The sequence below is a fragment of the Marmota monax genome, unplaced genomic scaffold, assembly GCF_021218885.2.
Source record: "Marmota monax isolate L192 unplaced genomic scaffold, Marmota_monax_Labrador192_F-V1.1 WCK01_AAM20220418_F8-fsc00127, whole genome shotgun sequence".
NCBI lineage: Eukaryota > Metazoa > Chordata > Mammalia > Rodentia > Sciuridae > Marmota > Marmota monax.
The window spans coordinates 1,175,512-1,194,986 of record NW_026692894.1 but is presented as its reverse complement, the minus strand read 5'-3'; the positions used below and the strand labels follow the sequence as shown (position 1 = coordinate 1,194,986).

At 48.5% G+C, this 19,475-nt stretch overlaps 1 protein-coding gene across 1 annotated transcript in view; it reads left to right on the top strand.

Moving 5' to 3' along the window:
- The first annotated feature begins 996 nt into the window (after positions 1-996).
- LOC124096701 (eukaryotic translation initiation factor 1-like) overlaps positions 997-19,475 on the top strand; it is a 36,579-nt gene continuing 18,100 nt past the window's right edge. Inside the window, exon 1 of the mRNA XM_046450651.1 lies at positions 997-1,056. Coding sequence (XP_046306607.1) covers positions 997-1,056 — 60 coding nt within the window. The remainder of the gene's footprint in view (positions 1,057-19,475) is intronic.

Below are 19,475 nucleotides of genomic sequence, written 5' to 3'. Positions count from 1 at the left end.
GATGGCATTTGCCAGTAAATGGATGGAACTGGAGACTCTCATGCTCAGTGAAAAAGCAAGGAGCAAGAAGAGGTGAGAGAACCCAGGCTCAGCAGGGCAAACCCAAGGGTCTAGGGGCTTGGCAGGAGTTGAGGCAGCCCCTGCTGCTGTTCCTGGTTTGTTCCACCCCTGAGAGCTGAAGGAGAGGAGGGGAGGAATTCAGAATATGAAGTGTGTCCATTCACTGGCTGTCTTCCAACTCTCCTCTTTGACCTGAACCTCTTCTTAGTCCCAGTCCCTTTTTATTCCTTACAATGATGTCCCCTTCTCACCAGATCCCATCTTCCTTTTCCACCTACCTGCTCCTTTTCCCTTCTGGACAGAGAATGGTGCACAGTCCTGGTGGGGAGCTCTAGGACTCCGACTCTCCCCTCCTTAAGGGCTGGTGCAGGGGCGGATTCCCAGGCATGCTGGTCTGGTCGCTGACGGAGGGGATGGATACCTGAAATACCTGTAAGGATGTATGCGCTGGTATGCGCGTGCGCATTCCTGGGGGTCAGGATACCACCTCAAACCTGGCTGCCCCAGCTGCTGTGCGAGGACATGAACCAGGAGCATGAGTTTGAAGTTCAAAGAAAATGGTGAACGGTGGCAACCAGATGAGTGTGCAGAGACAGGGTACAACAGGGTCAAGCTGATGCCATTTCCAATAGATACTACGCCACCTGGGTGACCCCTGGCTCTGTCTACTGTGCAGCCCCTCCCTCCCTCCCTCCCGGAGGAGCAGCTGACACCAGCCCACCGTCTCCCAGGTGAACCCAGATCCCATCACCCTGCTCTACAGCTCAGGCCCACCAGGGGCTGCCACCATCAGGACCCTGGTCACAAGCAGGCCACACAGCAGACGCACCAGGAAACTGCCCACAGCCGACTGAAGGGAGAATGAAGCTTGGTCGCAGAAGAAGGAGAAGAAAGATAGGAGGATCCGGGGTGGGGAGAGGAGCCTCTGAACCCAACATGGGGCTGGAGACTGTGCGCAAGACCCACCTCAACCCACCAACTCGGGGTGGCGAAGGGGTTAGACACAGGGAGCCCCTGGAACAAGATCATGGAAACCCAAGGATCCTGGGCAGAGGGAGAGGTGGGCCAAGAGAGAAGAAATGACCAGAGTTGTCACTGCCCTTGGTAACACTGCCAGGGGTCACTGCCAGGGGCCCTGCAGCACAGAGCTCCATTGGATGGGGAACCTAAGGCCGCAGGGACCTAAGGAAAAGCAGAGGGGTCAGGGCAAGTTCCCGGATGGGCATCAGGTAAACCTGAGTGGAGCATCCGCAGGGCCTGAGGGGACCCCCAGCCAGGAGGCAGGACACCTAGTCCTCGTCCTCCTGTGGCCCTGAGCAGCTGAGTGACTTTGGACAGGCCGTTGGCGTTCTCTGGGCCTTGCTTCCCTCAGCTGTTGAATCAGCTCTGATAGAAACGTCCATTCCTGAGCCCACCGTGGGGGAGTTCAGAGGTACTCCTTCATCCCCGCCTAGCCAGCTCTGAAGCTGTGTTCTGGGGACCCCCTTCAGGTCCCCACATCGCCCTGTATCAGAGGCCAGCCTCCTCCCCAGAGATGAGGCTGCCCTGCCTCTTCCAAGCTCTCCTTCCAGAGGTGGCTTCCTCGGCCCACCTCCAGCCCCCCAGGAAAGGACTCCGAGTACCTGAGACCTGACTAAGGCTTATTTCCCTCTGTTCCCCGAGGACAGCAGAGACCTCCTGACCAGGAGGTGGGGTTGAAATGGCACAGGGCACACTTGGCTCTCAAAGTCCCTGGGGAGGTGTCCTGCAGCAATTTTCAGATAGAGTGGACTCACACAACCCCTAGGAACCATGAGCAAGGCATTTCCAGGCCTCGCCGCCCCAGCCAGCTTCCCTAAGCATCGCTGCCAAACAAGCCTCTGGAACATGCCTCCGGAACATGCCTCCGGAACAATGGCACCTACTAAACCCCACGTACCGAATGCCACATTATTTTCTGTCTAATAGTCTCTTCAGGGAGTAAGTTCAGATGCAGGACAATCTCTACACATTACTAGACACCAAGTCCGTTTCCCCTCTACGCTATAGGGAACACTGAGTGTAATGTCATTAAACACGAAATAATAAGTTGAAGCTACTAATGACCTTAGTTATATCTGACCTGATCCATTGTGGCCCCGGTGTCCAGCAGAGCTAACCCGAAGAACCCAAGACCCCATACCATTGAAGGGCACCACTGAGACACCATGGCCCGGGACCTCTGCTCTCTCCTGCACTGGAGAATCTTGACAGTCTTCCCTGGTGTATGAGGTCGCTTGTCACAACGGGTCAGCTAATGTTCAGATAATCTTTGTGCAAAAACTCATAGAAGTGAATGTTTGAACACTTCAAGTTCAGTTTGTGGGAGAAATCCACATTTTCTATTTGAGAGATTATGCAGAGGAGAGAGAGGAGGGAATTTTAATTTTGCGGACCCAAGGTAGGAAAAAAGGGGCCTCAAGAAAAAGAGTAAAAACACATTTGTAATTTAGAGTTTACTGGTCAACTAACTCCAAATTTCCACACCAGTCTGCACCTCAGACTTAACTGGGGATGATTTTTAAAATGCAAATGTCCCAGCCACACCCAGAGGGATTACATGAAGCCTTTGAAACTCCAGGCCATCCCACAATCTTATTTAATTTCCACAAAGCCTTGTGAAGCAGTTGCCACTGTCCCCTTTGACACTGAGGATAGGAGCACGGGCATCTTGGTGATCTGCTCTAGGATTTCCCGGGAAATCAGTGGCACCAGGAGCCCAGCACTCCTGCTCACGTAGGTGTCGCCCTCTGACCGCACGGAAGCGGAGCCAGGGGTCTTCTGTAGCACCAGGAGAGGACTCCGAGGCAGCACACCCGGCCCGGGTGATGGACAGGCTGCTCCTGCCCCCTGCTGGCCAGAGACTGCCATGACCGCGAGCGGGCCTGTGTAAGGTCGCCTTTGCTTGGAGCCTTGCTGCTTTTGCCTGAGGGGCACAGTGTCCCAAGAGCGCCCCCCTCCCACACTCTGCCCTCTGAGGTCTCCTGTCCTTCTCACTTGCTCTTTGGTATGGTCTCCCTTTCCAGAGGGCAGTGAGCGCTGGGAGGGTGGAGCCGCCCTTTCTCTCTCCAGTCCACAGCCTCCACAGGGAGGGGTCTCAGATTCCTGAGGGGGCAGACTGCTCAACCCGTAGACCTTCAGTTCTGTTGAGAGTTCAGTTGGGTCCCCAAAAATAGAAGCCACAGAGAGAGGTTCAGGCTCCGGTCCCCAGTCCTGGAAGGGTTGCTCTTCCCAGGTACCACTGGACCCTAATGGGGTTCAGCTCACCCTGGGAGGTGCCCAGGAAATGCGGCCTTTGGAGCACTGTCAGAGAATGGAGGAAACACCCCTGGGTGGCCCCAATTGCCTCTGGAACCCCACTCTGTTGAGAATATGGATACTGTCTTCTCCCAACCCTGAGCCTCAGAACTTGAGAAGAACCTTGGAAGGCAGAGCCCACACGAGTGCCCTACCTGCCCGTTCCTCCCTGGGTACAGCTGCCAGGCAGAGGGGACTCGGCTTCTCTGACTGTAAGGTAGGAATAGTGCCTCCTCTCTCATCAGGTTCCTGAGGTGAATCACTCTGGGTGGTTATAAACACCCACACTTAGATGCTTTGTCCTGGGTCCCTCTGCTCTGGTCCTATGCAGATGTTCCCACCAGCCCAGAAGAATGTCCAGGACCAGGCAGGCGTCTCAGAGATGAATGGGTCTGACCTCCTTCTCTCCCAGTACCACCCCTCACCCCCAGACAGACAGACAGACAGACACACTGTTGAGTTATAGGGCACTTTGAATCCTCCATGAGTCCTGTAGAGCTCAGTGTCCATGCTGTGTGCCCCAGGAGCCTGAGCCAGGTGCAGAAGGGGCAGCCCTATTGCAGGTGAAGACCTCAGGTGGAGGGAGCCTGGTGAGCGGTTCTTGCTGGGCAAAGGAGGCAAGGACTCCAGAAACTGAAAAAGATTCAGAGGGTTGATGACAAAGGGACCAGGAATTTGCAACCATTTGTCAATTTCAAGTTCCATTCAAATTTGGGCTAAATGGGGGCAGAGGGGGGACTGGGGTTTCTGCCTCAGCGGTACATGCCTGGGGCACTGGGTTCGATTCTCAGCATCACATATAAATAAATAAATAATGTTTTTAAAAAATTGGGATAAACATAAGCTTCTAGCAAAAAAAAGACTCAAATTTCATAATTATCAAATTTTCATAATATTTTGTAAGAGGTAAATACAAGTACTGTTTAAGGCAGTTTTTTTTTTTTTCTGCTGTGACCAAAAGACCTGACAAGAACAATTTTAGAGGAGGAAAGTTTGGGTCTCAGGTTTTGGGGGTTTCAGTCCATAGATGGCCAACTTTATTGCTCTGTACCTAAGGTGAGACAGGACATCAGGACAGAAGGTGTGGCAGAGGAAAGCAGTTTAGGACATGACAATCAGGAAGCAGAGACAAACTCCACACCATGGACAAAATATATATCCCAGTGACCCACCTCCTCCAGCCACACCCTCCCTACCTGCAGTTACACCCCAGTTAATTCATATCAGCAGATTAATGCACTGGTTAAGACCCATAACCCAATCATTTCACCTCTAAGCTTTCTTGCATTGTCTCACACAAGAGCTTTTGGGGGAAACCTCACATCTAGACCATAATAAATACCTTAAGAGATTTTTTATAAGTATAAAATTTTCCTGTTTTTTTTCCATCTTGACCACTGCAAGGATTTAAAACTTTTGTATTAGGAACCTGAGGAGTCATCTGATGAATTTGCCCCTTATTTTCTTTCTAATCAGCGCACTGTGAAGCTCTTTGGCAGTGAGACCATTAAGATAAGTCTGGCACACGCAAGATATTGTTGTGTTATTTAGTTTGACATCAGGTCTGCTTCCCACCCAGGTTCATCTGTGGAAAGCCATCTGTGAAATACATAAGGATCTTCTCTGGACAAGAAGCTAGGGAGAGTTAGGCCTGGCATTGCGAATTATCCGAGGCTCTCCCACGGCAATAGATTGCCCAATGCACGTGACCTTTCTCTTGACTCTGCTAGGAGGATTCCTCATAGTAGCTCTGGAGATGGGCGTAACCCTTTAGAAACTGAACAGAACACCTTTAAACTTTTTTGGAGAAGAACATTCTATAGAACTTCTTTGATGTTTCCCCATAGAGCACGGGATCTATTTTGCCAGAGTCTAGAAGTTCCATCCATCTGATGGGCTTGCCCATCCTGCCCCTGCTTTTGAAACCACTTTCTGTGTTCTGTAGATTTTTCGCCGCTTTATTTCTCTTAGCTCTTATTTCTCAGCCAGCCCATTCCACGGAGGAAAACCCCATTCCCACCCTCTGCACAGGACATGGGTGGGACTCATCATTTTACCCTCCCAGCTGCTCTCTTCTGAGATATGCAGTCCCCTCTGGGCCAGGGAGCCCATGATTCCTTCCCTCACTCAGCCTGGAGACCCCACCTTTCACTGCCTCACCATCTGCACTCCTAGACTCAAAGAAAAAACTCTCAGGTTTTATAATCCAAGAGCTTACAGCTTTGGAATCTCCACCCCTCACTTAGGACACATGAATTTGTTTTGTATAATCTCTACCATGTCAGGGTGGGTGGGAAAGGAAAACATCTCCACCTCCCAAGATAATTTTTTCAGAAAGTAAGGAAATGATACAATGCATTCTCAGACCCCAGTATTTCTAGAGGACTCTGTCCTGGTCTTGGGGACAGGGGACAGGTGTGCCCCTATCCAGGTCTCCCAGATCACCCTCTTCATTCCACTCTCTTCTCCTCCCACTTAGAGACACATTATTTCATCCAGAGCACAGGGGTAGGACTCAATTTTTACTCATTGCAGTGAGTTCCAACTTCAATAAAATAAAACTTGCCCATCTTAAGTGTATGGTTAGATGAGTTTTGAAAACGTTTATGCCCCTGTGTCAATCACCACTATTAAGATATGGAACCTCTGCATCACCCCCAGACATGATACTCTGCACTCCCTCCTGACATCCTTCAACAGGTGAACACATAAATAGCATTTCACAATGGAATATAATTTGGCAATAAAAAGAATGCACTGCTGATAAAATAGCAACATGTATGAATCTCAAAAACATTAGGCTGAGCAAAAGTTGAGAAATATCAAAAAATGCATACCGTATCATTCCATATTTCTGGAAATCTATTATAGGCAAAGATTTTCTCCAATGTTTTCTTCTGAAAGTTTTCCAACTTGGGCTTTCCCCTTTAGGACTATGGTGCATTTCGAACTTTTTTTTCCCTTTGGTGTGAGGTAAGAATCACCCAGTTCTAGCACCATTGAAGAGATTTTCCTTTTGCCCGTGGAATTGCTTTGGTGGTTTTGTTGGATATCACTTGCCCCTTCAGGTGTGGGTCTATTTCTGGACTAATCTATTCCCTCCTCCACAGAAAATCTTAATGAAGCTTCTCCAGAAATCTTCACCACCATTTATCTTAGGACTATTAGCAAAAAAAAAAAAAAAAAAAAAAAAAATCTCTACAAAAGAATTCAATGTTGTTAAACCTTCTATTTCCTGTTGCTCTGTCTTGCTTGGCCACCGGCCTAGAAGAGATCAGCACTCCAGGTGCTGAATGCTCCTTTACTAGTTTCTCACAAACATTTATGGACTATTTAATATAAATAACAACATATATAATAGTTTGTAGAAGTGTGTTTGCAAATGCAGAGTGTGATACGAAAACCAGATTCTTTTAACCAGGCCTCTGGCCTTGGGCTGAGCTTCAGAGAGATGTTTACATTTCAAGGATAAGAGAAGAGGTTACTAATTGGGCTCCATGGTAACAGCTGGTGGGGGGGGGCAGGAGAATGGGGAGAAGCTCTCCCCTTCTCAGGCTCTGTCCTTGCAGGGTTAACTTGCCCAGAACAGTGAAACTGTTTATGTGTGAATGTCTGCAGACTGTGAACTCCTGGGCCCCTTCCCTTACACACTGGGTATAAAGTTCTGAAACTGCCTGAACTCAGGGTTCAGGGAATGGATTGATTACAGCAAAAGCTGTACCCTCTGAACTTGGCTGCAGCCAAATAAAACTGTTTCCTGCTATCTTCGATACCCTGCCTCATCTGTCCCCTGCAACATTCCACTGAGTTAATTATCTATCCCCACTCCAAAATCACACAGTCTTGATTTCTTTAGACTATGATAAGTCTTGAAATCAGTTGGCATGGGCCATCCAATTTTGTAGTATTTTTCCCAAGAATTGTTTTGGCTACTCTGCCCCCTGCCTTTCACACGTTTAGAATCCTATTGTCAGTTTCAACAGAAATGCCTGCTGTGATTATGTCTGTGATTGCACTGAGTTTATACAGTTGGCCCTCCATATATGCAGGTTCTGCATCTATGAATTCAACAAACCTGGGGTCAAATTATGCAAAAAAAATTGCACCTACTGAAAATGCATAGTTTTTCTTCCTTGTCATTATTTTCTAAGCAATACAATATAACAATGGTTTACACAGCATTTGCATTGTATTTTATTTAGAAACAGGGTCTCACTGAGTTGCTTAGGACCCTGCTAAGTTGCTGACGCTGGCTTTGAACTCTCGATCCTCCTGCCTCATCCTTCTGAGCCACTGGGATTACAGGTGTGCACCACCATGCCCAGCACAATAAGTGCTCATTTTTCACATGATTTTTATATATCTTTCAAGACAATCATATGGATTTTCTTCCTTTTTAATAGAGAAACTTTCATTGATTGATTTTCAAATGTTAACCCAAACTGGATTCTGGGGATAGATCCCATCTGGTTGTGGTGTATTATCTTTTTATATACCATTGAATTCAGTATGCTGATATATCGTTCAGGACATCGTGCTCATGAGGTACATTAGTCTGTCATTTTCCTGTCTTCTAATTCCTTTCTTTTGTGTCAGGGAATTCTGATCTCATAAAATGAGTTAGGATTGTTTGCTATTTCCTTAAAGAATTTAAGTTTGGTATTAGTTCTTTCTTAAATATTTATGGCATTTTTGTCTTGCTAAAGACCATATTTGTCTTGACACTAGAGACCTCGATGGCTTCACTGGTAAATCCCATCAAATATTTTCAAGATTGTTTTTGTTAGTTTTTTCATTGCTGTGACCAAAACACCAGACAAGAACAACTTAGAGGAGGAAGTCTATTTGGGGCTCAAGGTTTCAGAGGTCTCAGCCCATAGATGGCTGACTCCATTCCTTTGAACCCAAGGTGAGCAGTGCATTGCGGGGGAGAGCCCGGTGGAGGAAGCTGCTCAGCTCATGGCAGGGGTCAGGCAGCAGAGGGAGGGGTGCCAGGTAAGGGCTCTCGGGAACAGCCCTCCCAGGGCACACCCAAAAGACCCACTTCCTCCAGCCACACCACCTCTGTGCTCAGTGACCACCCCGTCAGTCCATTCACACTAGGACAGAATGATTAGGTTAGTTCCTAACATGTGTGACGCCCTCTGGTTATTCTCACACGGTCAAGATGGCTAAGATATAAACTAGATGGCAATGCTTCCCTGGCTGTCTGTAAAAATCGATGTGTCATCTTCTGACATTTGGTGATTAGCAGAAAGCTCTGAAGCTGATGAGATTTGTTACTCCTTTGTAAATGACCTCTTCTTTCCAGTCTTGAGCTTGTAGGATTTTTTCCTAGAGAAACACGGTAAGCATCCCTGGGCTGGCCAGTATTTAGCTCTGGAAAATCTAAGGATGGTGCCTTGAAGCCCCTTGATGATCCATGTGACCTGTGAGACAGGAGCTGTGACAGGTCTCACTTCCAGGGGAACCAGTTAAGGACCAGCGCTCCACTTTCCAGCACTTTCTACCCTTCCCATGACAACCAGAGAAGCAGGTGCCAGATGCAGGTCCATAAAATCAAGGCACTGGGCAAATGCTGAGCCAACCCACGGAGGGCTTTTTAAAACAGATTTTGATTCATCTCCCATTTTCTGAAAGGTGTTACCAATTATTTTTATCCAGCAGTATGTGCGATTGCCTCTTCCCAAAAACTCACAGTACCTTGGTTGTCATCATTTATATTGACTCTTGTCAGTTTGATGAGAAGAGTAGTTTTGCATTTATTTATGTATTTATTTCTTTATTTATGTATTTGGGAGGGGTCCTGGCTATTGAACTCAGGGATATTCCACCACTGAGCCACATCACTCTCGCCCATGTCCAGCGTGGGCAGCGGAAATGGGGTTTCCCTTGGTGACATGGGCTGGCTGAGAAGTAAAACTAAGAAAAATAGAACTATGAGAAAACCACAGAAAGTAATTTCAAAAGCAGGGGCAGGACGGGCAAGCTGATCAAATGGATGGAGCTTCTCAACTCTGGCAAAAGGGAGTCTGTGCCTGCTTTATTTATATTGGGAAACATCAAAGGCCTTCTATAGAATGTTCTTCTCCAAAAAAGGCTAAAGCTGGGCTGTCCAGTTCCCAACGGGTTATGTCCATCTCCAGAGCTACTAGGAGGGATCTTCTTAGCACAACGGAGAGAAAGGTCACATGCGCTGGGCAATCTATTTGCCACGGATAGTTCACAATGCCAAACCTTAATCTCCCTGGCTACCATACCGGGAGAAGACCCTCATAATTCACAGATGGCTTCCCGTACATCCCCAGTCCTATTTTGCATTTTATTTAGAGACAGGGTCTCACTGAGTTGCTTAGCACCTCACTTTTGCTGAGGCTGGCTTTGAACTCGTGATCCTCCTGCCTCAGCCTCCCAAGCCGTTCAGATTACAGGTGTGCACCACCGCACCCAGCTTGCATTTATTTTAAATAATATGTATTTTGAATATATTTTATTAACACGTTTCACTTATATTTTTTCAAAGGAAAATTGCCTACTCTAGCTTTAAACCCTTCTCTATTAAAATATTTACTTTATTTTATTATTGGAAATACTTGTTTTGCTGGGCACAGTGGCACACGCCTGTAATCCCAGCAGCTCTGGAGAATCGAGTTCAAAACCAGCCTCAGCAACCTAATGAGCCCCTAAGTAACTCAGTGAGACCCTGTCTCTAAATAAAATACAAAGAGGGCTGGGGATGTGGCTCAGTGGTTGAGTGCCCCTGAGTTCAATCCCTAGTACCAAAAAAAAAAAAAAAAAAGGAATTGTTTATACATGAAGTCTAATAACCCTTAATCTATCAAAAAGAAAGGAAACATTTAGACACAGTTGTGATTTGCTTTTAAATTTCACATATCCAATTGTTAACTTGTATATAGTTGACCTACTATTCTTCTCTAAAAAGTGCCTGGCATTAAGATCATGATCAACACCAAGTTCCAGATCTGGGGTGTAGCTCATGGCAGAGCACAGGTTTAGCATGCTGGAAGTCCTAGTTTCAATCCCCAGCACCAAAAACCAAAGAATGTTCTGTTTTGCAAAATAAATACATACATAAATTTTAGATTTATTTTCTCTTAGAACTTTCTGTATTAATATTTTATGTCTACATACATGTTATAGTTTGGATCTGGAGTGTCACCAAAGGCTCATGTGTTGAAGGCCTTGATCCCCAGTTCAACATTGTTTAGAAGTGGGGCTTTGAGAAAGGGATTGGATCATGAGAGCTCTGACCTCACCATAGCTGAACAGACTATTGGGAGGTGATGGAAACTGTAGGAGGTGGGACCTACTTTGGGGGTGTATCCTCAGGGTCTATATCTTGTCTCCTTAAATTTGTTTTTCCCAGTTATTTTGTCACAGTAACAGTAAGCTAACACAATAAATAAAGTAAAATTAAAAGTTATGAAAGCATGATATATTGAAAACTGATTATTAATAATGACAGTTACTATGTCAGAAGTAATTCTACAAATGTTCTGAAAGATTTACTCATTCTTGTTAGGGATCCATTAAGATCCATTTAAGAAAATAGAAAACTGGAGCTTTTAGAAGTAGGTAATTAAAAAAAAAAAATCAGAGCCCCAAAGAAGCAAAGTGGGAACCTGAAACAAGGTGTGTATCTCAGAGTCCAAGGTCTTCTCAGTCCAAGTTTATGACTTAGGTGCCTCGGAGTCCAAAACTCAGGGTGTGGCTGGGGAATGTAGCTCAGTGGTAGAGCATGTGCTTAGTGTGCATGAGGCCTTGGGCTTAATCCCAAACACCACAGAAGTAAAACAAAACTAGGATGTGTATGTGAGTCTGATATGCCACTCGAGATGGCCCCTCCTGTTCCACTATGCAACAGGACCAAGGAAACGTGAGCTACCTCCTTGCTATCTTTTGTTTTTTTAAATGTTGGGACAAAAAAAAAAAAAACACTAAAGATGATTTTATTATTGTTGTTGTTTATTTTCAGACATTTGTTTCTCTATGAAAAAGGCGGGGGGAAGGAACGAAATGACAATTGCATAGTTCACACACACACACACACACACACCCCCAAAAAAAATCACAGAGAGGACCAGGAGAAGGGGAGGTAGATAAGTCAATGGGAGAAGGGTCCCCATCACGGCAGCAGGAACCAGTGAGCCAGGGCACAGAAGTAGCCCCTTCCTCCCACGATCACTGTCCTGTCCCCCTTGTGGTCTCCAGCCCCTTATGAGGTGGACAATGAGAAGTCCTTTAAGGCTGGGGCTGTAGCTCAATGGAACAGTGCTTGTATAGCACACTCAAGGGTCAGGGTTCTATCCCCAATACTGCAGGGGGGGAAATCCTTTAATAGATCTATACAGTGCAGGAAAAAAATTTAGAATTCTTTGACTTTTAATATTTATGCTTTTTTAAGTTTTTTTTAACATGCACATGCACCAAGTTTTCACATATGATATCTCAAGACAACCCCCACAACTTCATGAGGCAGATGCTGTCTCTCCTTGCAATTGTGCAGGTGACGGAGAGAAAGTGAGACTCCAGTGACCTGGTGCACGGCTGTGCTCCTAATGGCTCTGGACATATTGGCCTGGACAAATTGGCTTGAGATGACTTGACTCTGGCCCTGCTGGCATAGCCTAACCTGGAGCCCCCAGTAAGTGCCTGGAGGCAGCCCCCTCCTTGGATCCCAGAAATGGCAATGACAGTGTGCCCCTCCTCCCCTCAGGGTAACTGGAAAGCACCAGTGTGTCTGAAGGCAGCTGGATAAGCCCAGGCTCAGGTCAGAGGCTTGGGGAGATTTCCCCAGGGACTGGGCAGAGCCAGCGATGCCCCTGTTCCACTGTGGGGACTCTTTCCGCAGACCTGTCTGCGGCCCCAATGAGCTGGCCATGTCAGCAGCCAGCAGACCCGAGACTGCTCCTTAGCAGCTCCCTGCAGGCACACACAGTCCTGTCCTGATCAAGCGCCTGGACAACTTTGATTAAATCCTCTCTCTTCAGGCTTCTCCCCTGCACCACGTGTGGGACCCCGTGGACCATCCTCACCAGGTTTCAGAGAAGCCCCTCACCCACCCCAGGCACAGGAGGCCCCACTGCATGTCCTGGGGTTGCTGCCCACACACCCTTGAGCACTGGCCTCAAACCTGCGGGGTCCACTGTCCCCTGCTTTGCTGATTTTCCCATCCCACTCCCTTTGCCATTCATTTATAGACTGTTTTTTTTTTTCTAACTCCAGGGATTGAACAGAGGGGTTCTTAACTGCTGAGCCACATCCCCAGCCCTTCCCCTTCTCCTTCTCCTTCTCCTTCTCCTTCTTCTCCTTCTTCTTCAATTTAGAAACAGGGTCTCACTACGTTGCTTAGGGCCTCACTAAGTTCCTGAGGCTGGCTTTGAACTAGCCATCCTCCTGCCTTAGCCTCCAGAACCACTGGGATTACAGGCATGCGCCACCGTGTCTGGCTCAAAATACTTTTTAATATAGTATCTTAAAATCATATTCATTACACGAGCAATTTATGATTATATGTACATAAAGACCTTTTATTAAAAGCAAACATTGCAAACATTGGTTCAAGAGGGCAAAATTTCAGTTAGGATGAATAAGTTCTGGGGATCTAGGGCACAGCATGGCAACGTAGTTAATAATAATGAATTATAGACTTACATATTAGGAAGAGAGCAGATCTTAAATGCTCTCACCGCAAAAAATGATGAGTGTATGAGTGATGGATAGATTAATTAGCTTCATTTAATCATTTCACATTTAATCAAAATATCATCTTGTGAACCCTAAATATATACAATTTTTATTATATATATTTTATTCTCCATTAAACTTTAATAAAGCTGGAAAAATAGGCAAACATTGCAGTTGTATTCAGATAAAAAGTCCAAGTTTAGATAAAAAGTCTCTTCGCCATTCCTTCCCCAACACTAATCAAAGTCCTTTCCCCAAAAGTTACCCCATTATTGCTGAGGCCCCTGCACTGGGTGACAGGCCTCTTGGCCATCCAGGGCTGGCAGCCTCCCTCCCCATCAAGAGGGCACCCCACCCTGACTTGGTGATTTAGGAGGTTCAGGGAGGGGGAAGTTGAGCTCAGCTCGGGGTGAGGAAACCCCACCCCTCACGCCCTGCCTCAAGCCCGGTTTCCTGTCCTGTCTGTGGATCAGACTGCAGCCAGACGATGACCCAGAGATTCCTGTTCTGCTGACACTGCCAACTCACCGGGTCGCTTAGACCAGGTCACTGACCCTACCTGGGCCTCAGCTCCCCTTCTATTAAGAAGCAAAGTAGGGCTGGTGCTGGGCTCAGTGGTAGAGCGCTTGGCCAGCACGTGTGAAGCACTGGGTTCCATCCTCAGCACCATGTAAAAATAAATAAAATTAAAATTTTAAAAATGCATATAATATAGAAGGAGGAGGAGGAGAAGGAGGAGGAGGAGGAGGAGGAGGAGAAAAATAGCTGGGCAAAGGGATGCCCACTGGTAATCCCAGCCACTCGGGATTACCAGGAGGCAGGAGGATCATAAGCTAGCCTGGGCAACATCGCTAGACCTTCAGCAACTGAAGAAGACCCTGTCTTTAAAATTAAAATAAAAAGTGGAGATGTTGGAGATGTTGCTCAGTATTGAGCACCCCTGGTTCAAATCCCCCATAGTAGGATTGAACCTTCTGCCAGGCACCTGAGAGAGCGACCTGACCCTGCTTTGTAGACTGCACTGTGGTGCCTGCTGGGCTGGTCCCCTGAACTGTCTTCCAGCTCTAAAGCCCCATGCTGCTTCCCCTCGGTGGGGGGCTGGGGGTGCCTCCCCTCTGAGTCTGATATCCCTGCTGTGTTCTTCAGTTTGTCTTCTTTCCCTTTCTTCTCTGAAGCCTCTGTCACCCCTGTAGTAAGGAAGAGGGCCCTGCACTGAGGCCCAGTGGCGAGCAGGAGTCCTGGGGTGCAAAGAATAGACAGTGAATCCCAGCGGGGGGCTCCCTTAGTACACAGCTGGCTTGATTGACAGCGCTCCCAAAGGCTTCCCCTGGAATTCCACATGGCCTCTCCAGGGGCCAGAAACACACCTCTCTCTTTATAAATCGCATCTTTTTTAAAAAAAATTAAATCTTAAGGATGCTTCATTCTTTAATGAAAGAGAAGCTGGAGTCTCTGTTTAGTTTATGACTCCAGTGCCCATGGGTGATGGGGGTGGGATTCAGAGAGGAGGCCTGATGGACGTTCCCGGGCTCCTTAGTCCCCCACCTTAGTGATGTGTCCTCTCCTGTTGGTCCCTCTGAGGAGCCCTGCTCAGCACTGTCTCCCAGCTCCCCCATGTTGCCAGGGACCCTCCCTACACTTCTTTCCTAGAGTGGAATCTCCACCTCCTCCCTCCTTCCCCCCCCCACACCCCCAGCACCCCCAAACCTCCCAGGGGGAAGCACAGCGCAGACCCGCCAGGAGCCTGGGCATGAAGACTCTGACCACCCCCAAGTGTCCCTGTGCTTGCCACCAGCCTCAGTCTGACCTTCCCTGGAGAAGCAAAGCCAGGCCCTGCGCGAGGTGGTGCAGAGAGGCAAAGGCAGAGGCTATGGCTGACCACAGCTTCCTCTTGACCTTCTCGGCTCCCCACCAGGGGTGGACACGGAAAGGGCAGCTGGGCACAGGGGAGAGCGGGCGTCCTCCAGAGGCCTGGGGGCTGTGCTGGGCGGGGCTGAGTCCTCTAGACCCAGGTTGATGCTCACAGCTGGAGGCCTCCACTTCCCTCAGCCCAGAGAATCTGCCCTCCACATTGTCCCTCTTCCCTACCCCGGGTCTTGTCACTTCTCTGTTCTATATCAGAGCTGCTAAAAGAAGCACACAGAATCAGACCCGACTCTCATCACCTCTGCCCTGGCCAGAGGTCCAGTGTGGGGCAAGTTCTGCATGTGCCCTGATCTGGGACCCCATTCTCCGGGCTCCAGGAATGCTCTTCACTCCAGGTCACAGAGGCCAGCCTCGGCCCTGCCCCAGTCTCCTGGGAAGGCTGGTGGGAACAGGCCCCTGGGGACTTGCACACAGCCACCTCACTGGTCTGTCTTCGTGATCTACAGCCTACAGCCCGTGACTTCCTCAGAGATGGTTGAGCAGATCAGTTGAGCAGGCTGACCAATCAGGGAAGCCCGAGGCTCCTGGGCACCTTCAGCACATGATGGATGCTCAGGAGACGGGAGGCTAATGACAGCAAAGCACCCCACAGTGAGGACCAGTGGCCCGTGGGAGCCTGTTGGTATCTGGGAGGGGTCTGCCCATCCCTCGGGGTCCACATCAGCAACCAGTAAACTATGGCTCTGAAACTAAGAATGGTTTTTATGTTGGAAAAAAATAAAATAAAATGAAAACAATATTTTATGACATGAAAATTGTAAGAAATTCCCATTTCAGTGCCTACAAGGAAAGTCTTACTGGGACACAGCCAGGCTCATGCTCAGTAGCTTGTAGCTCTTTGCCCAAAACAATAGCAGAGGCATGAAGCCCCCAAAACCGAAAATATTTCCTCTCTGGCCCTTTGCAAAAGAAAGCCTGTCAACGTCTAGTCAAGAGAAATTCTCAGAGTGCTGGTCCCTCCGAGAATCCCTGCTCAGCACTGTCTCCCAGCTCCCCCATGTTTGCCAAGGACCCTCCCTACACTTCCTTCCTAGAATGGAATCTCCACCTCCTCTGTGTGGGTCTCCTGTGAATCTCCTTGTGATTCCATCCTTAGATGAAGCCACACAAATCTCTTCAAGATAAACTCCCTTCTGTACCTTGGGCTTCTGCTGAGACACTAACGGGTAATCAGTGCCTTTAAACTTCCTAGATGCCCTAGTGTTTGAAGTAAAAATTTGTGAAGCACACGCCCTCCAGCTAATCAAAGGGCCTTTGTCTGGAGTGCTGTGTGAAACCTAGACCTGGATTTGTTTCCTCAACTCAGCCCTGTGTGAACTTGGGCAGGTCACTGTCCCTCTCTGAAACTCCATTATTTTTCTTCAGAAAATGAAGGGGATGGAGATGATTCTGAAGCCCCTTCCTATGAAGCTGTCAATGAGCCCGAAATGAATGCTTTCCTGTGCCCTCCTTGGAGTTACCAGGTATATTAGTTCATTTTCTGTTGCCATAACAAACTACGTGAAGCTGGGTACTTATGAAGAAAAGAGTTTGGGAGGCGATAATTCCAAGATGGTGCAACTCCGTTATCTCATCCTCTGGAAAGGGCCCCCTTGACTGCATAACAATATGGTGGATGGCACGTGTGAGAAAGAGAGATCACATGGTGAGACAGGAAGCCAGAGAGACCAGGAAGAGGCCAGTCTCAACCCTTTTTATAATAACTCATTTTCACAAGAACTGACTCCACAAGACCTGCATGAACTCCTTCCAAGGAGCGGCTCTCCTAATGACCTCACCACCTTCCAAACTGGCCCACCTCTTCAAGGTTCTACCCCGCAACACCACACTGAGGACCAAGTTTCCAACACGTGAACCGTGGAGGACAAATCACATCCAGACTCCAGCACCAGGGACAGCATATACCACGGACCCAGAGAAACCCACGGAGCCAGCCCGTGGCAGCGAGTCAGCAGGTGGAGGGGCCTCTGTGGAAGGTTCCAGCACCAACTGATGGAAGGGGACAATGAGAGGAGAACAAAGTTAGAAAAGAGGTGGGACTGGAGGAGGCACCAGACAGCAGAGGAAGGAGCCCAGCAAGGACGGGTCACTTTAAGTCAGGATGCCACGGCCTCATGTGAGTTCAACAGAGAGGGCGCACAGTCCCAGGAAGGGTACACAGTCCCCCATCCTCTCGCCACTCATCCTTGAGGTTCAGGTAGCCTCTGGGCATCCAGGGATGGTTACCTGGGCCTTTCCCTCAGAAACCGCGGTGTCCTCCCCTCCTCCTCCAGTTCTCACTTTCTTCCTGGGTTCCTCTGGGGACCAGGCTCCACTCCTCGTCCAGGGCAAGGAAGTCTGGGTCAGCTGGGGCCTCAGGCAGACCAGAGTTTCTGTCCATGGCTCAAGAGCTGAACGTCTTGGGGAAAAGGGAGTATGCAGCGGGTGGTAAGGCTATTAAGAAATCATTTTTAATTGCATTGGCTGTGATATTAATTTGCTATGTAGAGAGATGCTTTTTTAAGAGAGATGCATGATGAATTATTTAAGGGCGAAATGTCAGGACATCTGTAATTTATTTTAAAATACTTCTACGTAAAAAATACAGTGAGCTAGGCAGTCTCTCCTCTGGAGATGGCTCACATTTGCCCTCAAATATGTACCCCCTGCTTCACCCCAAAGGCATCCCTCCCACCCATGCTCCCTTGAATATCTACTTGCCTAAATAAACCTCTGTCTATGGCTTTGAAAAAATCAAATACAGTGAGTTAAAAATACAGAAGCAGGGCTGGGGTTGGGGCTCAGCGGTAGCGTACTTGCCTGGCGTGTGTGAGGCACTGGGTTCGATTCTCAGCACCACATATAAATAAATGAATAAAATAAAGGTCTGTCAACATCTAAAAATATATTTTAAAAAATACAGAAGCACCCGGACCCTGAGCTCAGGTGACACGAGGCTGCTGCAGGCACCTCCTGCTCCTCTTGGAAATGAGATCAATGACCTGACCCTGTGCAGAAATGACAAATAGACACCCTTCTGAGCCTGCTGGCTGACTATAAAAACACACCACTTCCCAGCCAGCACCCAGTAGGACTGCAGTTCCCACCCCACCCTCTGGCCCTGAGCTGCATGCCCAACATGCCCAGGGTGTTCCCACAGTTATAGGATGATGTCCAGTGCTGCCCCTGAACCACCTCGTGGAAGCCAACCTTGGTCTCCTCTCTCCCTTCCCCTCCCCTCTCCTCTCCCCTTCCTCTTCTCCCAACTTGAACTCACAAAACTTCACAGGATGGAGACACACTCCCAACCCATGCTATGTCTGAGCATGAGGCCTGTGGAGTCCACTGGTATTTAGGACCGTGGTCAAGGTCAGTTGTCTTCAGGCCTTCCTTCTAGAGAAGATGGATAAAACCAGGGCTCAGGAAATGGATACGGGAGAAAAAAGAAAGTGTGGAGCCTCATTTATATTGACCACAGTTTCCTTCCCTTCTAGGAGGCTGGACTAGGGTGTGACAAGGGACCTCAGAGTTCCCTGCAGCTGTCAAGGACAGGCAGCTCTGAGGCTTCTTGAGGCCCAGAGATGTTCCCTGCACCTGCCGGGAGGAGGTCTCCCGGCTCCAGCTTCCCCCAGACCTATCTCCAGAGAGACCATCTTTCCAGGCCTCCACTTTCTCAAATGCCTTCATCCTTCTCAATTCTCCCTTCTCAGAGGTGCTGGGAGAGACCTGATGAGTAGGGACCACAAATCTCCTCAGCAACCTTGACCTTAACCCAAGGTCTCAGGAAGGGGTAGACTGGTTGGGGGGAGCCCTTCCTCCCCCTCCACCTGGCCGGCGTGTGTCCTTGACTCCAGATGAAGCGCTGGACAGGACCATACAGAAGGCAAGAGAGAGAAGCAGAGGTGGGGAGAGGGTTCAGCTGCCTGAGGGCCAGCAGGACGCAGATTCTGGGATTCTGGCTGTGGGTACAGAGGGGCTGCTTCCCCTCTGCCACAGCCCTGCAGAGCCCGCGGATCTGAGTCCTTGAATGCCATGTCCCTAGGAAAAGAACCTGAGCCTGGGTCCCGGGGAATGGAGGGAAAGGTCTCTGTGAGCAGGCCGATGCACACCCAGGAGCTGGCAAGAGCAGATATCAGCAAATCACTGTGACCTGCCAGTCACCAGACCCAGCACAGGGCCTGATAGGTCTACCGATATGTGACCGAGGACTGGATCCCTGGGCCTCGCTCCATTTCTCCTCCCTAGCTGGGCCTCAAGAAGTGGAAAACAGTATCCATGCAGCTTGGTATTTTCAGAATCCTTCCCAGGTGTCCCCAGATGAGCTCCCTCCCTGAGGAAATGGGCCTCCACATGCACCTGAGAGAAATGTCACTTGCTGATCCCAGGGAAGGACTGACCCCTCTATACAAGCAGCTTCCCCATAGGGAGCCCAGAAAGAACAATAGATTTTTCTACCTAAAAGATAATTTATATGGGGCTGGGGCTGG